The sequence below is a fragment of the Pimephales promelas genome, chromosome 2 (assembly GCF_988280905.1).
Source record: "Pimephales promelas chromosome 2, fPimPro1.hap1.1, whole genome shotgun sequence".
Lineage (NCBI taxonomy): Eukaryota > Metazoa > Chordata > Actinopteri > Cypriniformes > Leuciscidae > Pimephales > Pimephales promelas.
The window spans coordinates 40,252,219-40,260,573 of record NC_142770.1 but is presented as its reverse complement, the minus strand read 5'-3'; the positions used below and the strand labels follow the sequence as shown (position 1 = coordinate 40,260,573).

Below are 8,355 nucleotides of genomic sequence, written 5' to 3'. Positions count from 1 at the left end.
GTACATTATTATTGATGCAGTCAAAAACTCTACAACTACTTTGCAACCAGGCTCAGTTTGGCTATCTTACGTTATCTGAAACTAAGAGAAATGTTAGTGGGTATGGAAAGGAATGAAGATTTACTGATTTTATTTTAAATTATATTATACTGTAATATTAATAGTCTTTCTAGTTACATTAAGGATGTATTACAGCAGATTGCTCTGGGTAATATTTAATAATTGTCATAATGTTGCATTTGTATTTTTCAAAGATGTCAGGAAAAAAGCAGAAAGATATTTTGTCATTTTGGGCACTGTTAGAAATGAAAGACTTCCAACAAGTGCCTTTTCCTCCACGTCCTTTTATTGAGTTGTGAACAGACCATACAGAATCAAAATCACCAGCGCTGGGGGAGCCAGAAAAGATAGCTCAGCCTCCCCATATGTGACATGCAAATATATATGAAAATATCAAGGGGAGTTATCTGGTCTTATCCAATAGAATTATATATGACCTCATGCCATATCATATATACGTTGTATAACATTTATATAATAACTCCGAATATGGTCAATATCCGTTGAAAATACCCTCAGAACCTAGGGATCCTAGAAGACTTTCTATATGTAACAAAAGAAAGAAGAACAGAAAGGGGAGAGGGAGAAACTCTCCAGATGTTTGAACTTACACACATACATACAGAGGAATGTGCAAGCAAAGCATAAACTCTTCATAGAGCCTTTATACTCTTGGGCCTAATGGACATAGCTGAGACTAAAAAGACTTATATTTCTGACAATGGCCCCTTTGATAATGACAGTTATCATATAACAGAATTATCATATCACATGATCAGCATGTCCATTATTACAGAATAATACACGAAAAAATCCTTCAATCAAACATTTCCTTCAAATCATTAATACTTGATAGTTCTATTCGCTAGAGAATATTGAGAGGATACGAAAGTATTCATAGCACGATAAATCAACATCCTAATAAATGGGATAATACAGCAAACAATAAATGCAAGGATTAATAGGATAACTCCTATTGGTATTAAGGCAGATACAAGCATTTGTTTCCAACTCGTAATCCAATCTCCAAAACCACCTCTATCACTCACTTCTCTTCTTTGTAATTCATCAGCAATTCTTGTCATATTGTTTATTCCATCAGCTATGATATGACCATCTTCATCATTTTCTGGTATATACGTACAACAAGAAATTCCAACGATCACACAGACTCCACCCCGTGCAGCTGTAAGTTGATCCAGAACCAAACGATTCTGTAAAGCAGTTAAACGAAGAGCTCGAAGCTCCTCTCGGACACCTTCTAAGGTGGCTTTTGTCGTTTTAATAAAGGAAATCAATTCATATCTTGTAACTTCTACTTCAACTTGAAGACTACCAACTCCTATTGATGGGAATATACTTTCAAAGAATCTTTCCATACCAGTCCATAATCTGTGTTCTTTGGGGACTGGATTGTCTCTTCCCAAACTACTAGTTGAGCTGCGGTCAGAGAGGGAGCGTGTGTTTCGTTGGTTAGTCACATTGTCATACCTGTGTGGTCTAATGATCATAGAATATTCCTCTAAAGTTACTAAAGCACATCGTCCACTCCAATTGAATGGTAGCGAGGTATAAACCCCGTGTCCACATAACCAGAACCAGTCTTTCAAAGCTCTGGTTCCTTTTACAGATGGAACATACCTATTACAATTTTTACCGGCGTACAGTCCACAATACTCATCACATAACTCTTGAAGCTCAGGTGTTGCTCTGGCATAAGCAACCGTAGCTGAAATTGGAAGAGGAGACCTTTTTAAACAATCTTCCAAGCTAAATTTTCCTTCCCCTTCCAAACAGCTAAGACAACAGGCTGTATTTCGTACTTCACAACGGCGATACATTTGATTACATTTACCTTCAGGAATTGAACCAAGTACTGCGGCTCCTACTTTTCTTTCAATACATAACAATGAGTCGGGAATGGGACCTACAGTTGCCACTTTAGCATGTACTTGTACTGCAACTGTCAGTTTCCTGTTATCAGGACAAGTCCAGTTCACAGTTGAATTTTGAGGTGCAATCGCTCCCACAGTACTAAGAAATAAAGGACAAAACAGCTCTTCATCTGTCTTTGGTGATTTAACACTTACATGAGGTCCAGACGCACTTTGTGGCATTTTTGTACAAACATAACAGTCACTCTTTTTTCCTGTTGACTTAGCAGTGAAGTTGGCTAACCTCCACCACATATTGGAGGCAAACGCATGTGGTTCATCTGTATGATCCAACCAAGTTTCATTACCACTGCTTATAAGCGCTTGTGTGTAAATTAGCAGATTTTTTAGCACAATCAGGTATAAAAGCGACTGTGCAAACATGACTTGATGGACTCAATGATACTTATTGCTAACTTAAATCAGCAATCTCGTTTTTCTTTTTTTTTCTTTTTTCGTCTACTTCTCTTCCTCGTTCTCCTTTCGATAAGTGCTGGATATCCACCTCCACATAGGCTTATACGCTCCCTGGGGACGGGGCTGCCTTCACTCTGCTAGCATGGATCCACTGCGGCTGGAGGTCAGTCAGAACACCGGTCCTTGTCACAGCGATCACAGTGGCAGGCCCAAGATAATTCGCTTCCCCAAGCTTCGTGGGTTTTAGACACTTCACCAACACCGACTGTCCTGGAACAAAGGGATGAGTTGGCTTTTCAATGCTTTCCCTCCTCCAGGACAGACGTAGAAACGTCTGGCCTGCAGGCAGTAGAAGTTTGGATCCTGGTCAGGCAGTCATGGTCGTCACTCTCGAATTCACCTTGCGTCAGCAATCTGATGAGAGACATGCACAATGAGTGGATGCGATAAAACAACTTTTTCAGCATCTTGTATCATGACAGCTGTGGCGGCCACTGCACGCAAACAGGCTGGGAGTCCCCTGGCTACTGAATCCAGGGTCTTAGATAAATAAGCTACTGGACGGAAAGTGCCCCCATGCTCTTGGGCCAGGATTGCAGCGGCTGTGCCTCCGTTTTCGTACACGTACAAATGAAAGTCTTGGGTGTAACAAGGTAGGCCGAGGGCAGGCGGCCTTAAGAGTGAGGATTTCAAATGTCTGAATGCTTGATTCATCTCACTTGTCCATGTAATGTCCTCCATGTCACCCAGCGTAGCTTCACGCAGGATTTTGTCATACTTGGAACAGTTAGGCACCCACAGGCGACAGTAATTGACCAGTCCCAGAAAGCTTTGCATTTGCTTCCGTGTGGATGGATGCTTGAATGTAGCAATGGCTTTGATCCTGTCCTCAGACAGACGAACTTTGCCTTGTGACAGTTCATGTCCGAGGTAAGTGACCTTCCTCTGCACCCATTGAAGTTTCTCTTTAGATGCCTTGAATCCAGCTTCAGCTAGAATGTTGCACACAATCTTTGAGGCAGCAGCACACATGTCCTCAGAGGCACCAGTGACCAGAATGTCATCAGCATATTGGAGCAAGCAGGTGTCTGGTGGGAGTTTGACATCTTTCAGTGTATCGTGCACTACTGAGGAGAAGACAGCCGGAGAATCTCTGAACCCTTGAGGGAGTCTCGTCCACGTGTATTGACAATTCTGAAAACAAAATGCAAACAATGGCTGAGTGTCACGATCAACAGGAATGCTGAAAAAGGCTGAGCTTAAATCAATAACAGAATAAAATGTATGTGCTGAAGGAATTGAATTTATTATATTCTGCACATCTGGCACAATCGGAGCAAGTGGTTTTATCAAATCATTAATTTTTCTCAAATCTTGTGTTAAACGCCAAGAACCATTTGCTTTCTTAATTGGATTGATTGGTGTGTTATAAGGTGAATGAGTTCGGATCAGAATGCCTTGACTCAGGAATTGTTCAATGAGGGGTGAAATTCCCTCCTCTTTTTCCTTTGAAAGTGGGTATTGTTTTTGAAACACAGGCCTAGTGGTTATCAAATTCGCCCTATAGGGCTGAACATTTATTAACCCTACGTCATCTTTGTGTTTCGCCCACAATTGAGGGTTGACACCCGAAATTTCCGGTGTCAGCACAGTTGCAGATGAATCCTCAACAAGAGCACTTCCTGTATCGGTCGTAATGGAGAAAACTGCGGGAAACAGAAGTGTCAGAGAGTTAGATTCAAATTCCAATTTCATACCTAGCTTATGCATCAAGTCTCTACCTAATAGACAGAATGGTGAATTCGGTATGATTGCAAAAGCATGCATTTTAAACAATGACGGCACGTCATTACTGGTAATCGGTAAAGATGGTGTCAAATCGCATTTCACAGGAACATTATTTATGCCCACAGAATTAATTTTCTTTCCTGTGACGGAGCCTGAGTACACATTTGAACTTAGGGAGGAGACAGAGGCACCACTGTCAATCAGAAAGACATATGGTTTATGGTCAACTTTCAATTCAAGAAATGGCAAAACATGTGATTTATTTGGATATTGAATCGAAAGTAGTGAAAACTCAGACTCTTGATTCTGCGGGCCCCTTCATGCACGTTTCCATTCAGTCTGATACACAGGCTGTTGCTTCTGACTTGGAGAGAACGAAGGTTGGGGCCTTGGCCTATAGCCATCAGAGCGTCGACGCATCTGGTTCCTATTGGCCTGCTTCATTTCCAACTTCTGCCTGCAAAACTTGGCCACATGCCCTGTGCTGCCACAGCAGAAACATGTTAGAGGTTTTGGTCTATAACCGACCGGACGGTTCGGAGCTGAGGCATCAACCTGCAACATTATCGGAGTCTTACCTCGGGAGGAGACAAAGGCTCCTGCAGAGGAAAGCTCACGCAAACGTTTGCCAAGGTCATCAATTGACATAGTTAAAAAGTTATTCGTGGTGATTCGAATTAATTGAGCAGTCTCGTCATGCATATTGTTCAGAAACGTGTTCACAAACAACTGACAATTATCATCATCAACAGGGATGGCAGATTCTTCAATCCAAGCACGTTTAAATCTGTTAAAGAAAGCTACTGGACTCTCACCCGCTTTTTGTTTTGTATTAGCTGCATGGGAGATGTCTTGTTTGGCAGATGACAACTTCATTAAGAATGTTGTTAATTGTTTAAAAAAAAGTTGAAGTTTACCTGCATTGGCCCACACCCAATCAACATCGTAATCATCGTAATCATCCATCACGCGAACTCCACGAAAAGATCGCGACAAATCAACAGGTTCTGAATCTCTGATCAGAATACTACGGGCCGGTGGCGCGTCATGTATTGGACGTAACAGATCAATCTCTTCTATTAATTCTTCCTCAGTAATTTCAGCCGGGAGTGTTTTAGTTAATATGAAACGATAATCCCGCCCTGTCAATTGACTGTAAGCTGTCAGTCGCTTCAAAACTGAAACATACTGATGCGGAGTTTTAGTCGGATCTGGAAGTTCTTTGCAAATAGCTACAACGTCGGCAAGAGGCAACGGATGCACTTTAAAGCCGTCTGAAGTTTCCACGAAAGGAAACGTAGTCGCAGCCTTTAAATCAGGATACAGTTTATTTCTCACAGGCGTCTCACAAACTGCTGGAGTCTGAATGGACTCATATTTAGGAGGGTGGGGGACGCTTACATCGGCAGTGTGAGAGAAACTTTTTTTTCTCTCACTCTGTGTGACTGGATTTTGAGCGGTCTGCGTCTCTCTATCAGGCTGCGCACTGAGTGCACCCTGGGAGGGAGACGATTTTTGATCTTTATTTCTTTCTGCAGTTTTATCTATCTCCGGTCCGCGATTCCAGTATTTTTTCATCGTTTCCCATGTTTTATAGGATCGTTTCATATAATCAAAATCCCAATTTGGATCACCCCAATTTCCAAAAATCATGTCTTTAGCACTTTGCATGTATGCATCTTTGAACGAACCTTCACGAGGAAACGGATCTAGCTGTGTTTTACCAGCTGACCAGCCAGCTAAATTTGATAGATATGGTTCTGTGAAAAATGCTTGATCATTCCGAATCATAAAATCTTTCGGCGTTTCATCAATTAACGGCGGACTTATTTTATTTCCCATTTTAAGCCACACAAAAATTTCTCCTCTAATTCAGAGTTAACAATTTTTCAAAATAGTCAAATGAAAAAAAAAACAAAAAAACAAAGGCAAATTGTTAGTACAGATAGGAAACAAAGAGATGGAGGGAAAAAATAGAAGGGGGGGGGGGGAGGAATTAGGCCTATGTATAGTCTATTCACAACCTCAAAAAATGAACGGAGTTATTCGAAATATCTCGCGAAGATACTTCCTAAAAAACAGGGGAAAGTGATCAATTTCCTCTGTTCATCCCGTATTTATCAAAACACGAGGTCAAACCCAAAACATCAAAAGAGGTAGCAATTCTCTTTTGTGCTCTTCCCGCGCTTTTTATCAAAAAAACGCGAGGAACGACGTCATCCCGCAACGATATGAGGAGAAATCCAATTTAACAAAAAATAGTGAGGGGGATCAGACCTCCTTTTTTTTGCTCTTCCCGCATTAATTCAAACACGAGGATAACCATTCTCCCAATCGATTACGAGGATTTTACCAAATATGGTAAAACTTCACGGCACTAAAATTACAACAATAACTTTTTCTCAGCAAACAGTAAGAACCAACTCTCTCCCTTCTTTTAAAAGAGAAAAAATTAAATTCTTACCGCTTGGAGAAATCCCAGGACCGAGCCCCCAAATTGTTAGAAATGAAAGACTTCCAACAAGTGCCTTTTCCTCCACGTCCTTTTATTGAGTTGTGAACAGACCATACAGAATCAAAATCACCAGCGCTGGGGGAGCCAGAAAAGATAGCTCAGCCTCCCCATATGTGACATGCAAATATATATGAAAATATCAAGGGGAGTTATCTGGTCTTATCCAATAGAATTATATATGACCTCATGCCATATCATATATACGTTGTATAACATTTATATAATAACTCCGAATATGGTCAATATCCGTTGAAAATACCCTCAGAACCTAGGGATCCTAGAAGACTTTCTATATGTAACAAAAGAAAGAAGAACAGAAAGGGGAGAGGGAGAAACTCTCCAGATGTTTGAACTTACACACATACATACAGAGGAATGTGCAAGCAAAGCATAAACTCTTCATAGAGCCTTTATACTCTTGGGCCTAATGGACATAGCTGAGACTAAAAAGACTTATATTTCTGACAGGCACCAAAGGGTAAGCCCCCTAAAAAGGTTGCCAGATTAGAGGAGGAGACAGTGGAAGAGGTGGTGCACTCTAATCTGTCCATTTGTTCTCAATGTCCCACCACACAATAAATCATTCGTCTAGATAGAAGACGCATTCAAAAATCAAAATGCAATTTTTAAAGATTTGTTTGAAACTGTTTGGAGCAATTTGTTATATTTTTGGTTAGCTATATTTGTAATACTGCATTAAAGAGTATTTGATGTGATGAATTGCTCTGTCATTTATCAGATTTACTAATTGTTATAATTTTAATTTGTTCCGGTTAATTATGAACAATGGGTAAAATTTGGGGCGGAGATGGGTGGGGCGGGGCTTCATTATGGCTCCTCCCCTAACCGCATGTGGTCTCACTCCAAGCTTTTGCTCAAACTTGAGAACCCTGTGCATACACCTGTATGCACACACACCTTCGTACACACACATGCACACACCTGTATAGCACACACACACGTTCGTGCACATGCATGCACACACCTGTACACGCATATACTTAAGCACACACGTACGCGCACACACACACACACACACACGTCCACACACACTCACACACATTACTCAGCCTGAAATTCCCCTCCATCATTGAAAAAACAATCAACCGAACAATCTCTTCTGACATCACCAACATATCCAGGTGGGCAGTCCTTGTATAATTCATTGCAGTGCAAGCAATGAGTCAAAGAGTACGGCACCCGGAACTCTTGCCTATATTCTCTGGAAAATGCAGTCCAGTTCACAACACCTAATTTAGATAAAATACAAAACAAACAATTGAATATTTTGAATAAAGGCATTAACATAGTACAGTCATACAAGGAATTTATTTTTTTATAAACATTATAGGAAAATGTTAGACAAGATATGAGTGTTTTTCGCTTTGTCTGTAAAGTACTAAGTTTACTTACTTTGTTTATGAAAAACATACTTTAATTTGGCTTGAGAAAGCCTATCCTAAAAGTTTGAAATAGCTTTAAAGCCTTTTCAGTTTGAAGATCAAAGTAGTTTTCAAGCTGAAAGTTTGGAGACAAAAGTTTAATCATAGACAGACTTTCTCATAATTTTAAATAACTTTAATCATAGACAGACTTTTTCAAGTACCTTTTTACAGTGCTCACAACTTAGGTTTAAAGAAC

At 40.4% G+C, this 8,355-nt stretch overlaps 1 protein-coding gene across 1 annotated transcript; it reads right to left on the bottom strand.

The window, feature by feature from the left end:
• Positions 1-305: 305 nt before the first annotated feature.
• On the bottom strand, positions 306-7,184 carry LOC120481527 (retrovirus-related Pol polyprotein from transposon opus). The gene is made up of 2 exons (XM_089119025.1): positions 4,002-7,184; positions 306-3,605 (listed from the first exon to the last, which is right to left on the bottom strand). Exons 1-2 carry the CDS (start codon positions 4,236-4,238, stop codon positions 2,808-2,810), a joined length of 1,035 nt encoding a protein of 344 aa, XP_088975151.1. The 5' UTR covers positions 4,239-7,184; the 3' UTR covers positions 306-2,807.
• Between the last annotated feature and the right edge of the window lie 1,171 nt (positions 7,185-8,355).

Bases quoted from the DNA above. Each gene is read 5' to 3' on its own strand.
- LOC120481527 (XM_089119025.1), bottom strand. From the start codon at position 4,238: ATGCATGCTTTTGCAATCATACCGAATTCACCATTCTGTCTATTAGGT. The intron at 3,606-4,001 runs GTAGGGTTAATA...TTTTGTTTTCAG, and splicing joins GGGCGAAACACAAAGATGAC to AATTGTCAATACACGTGGAC.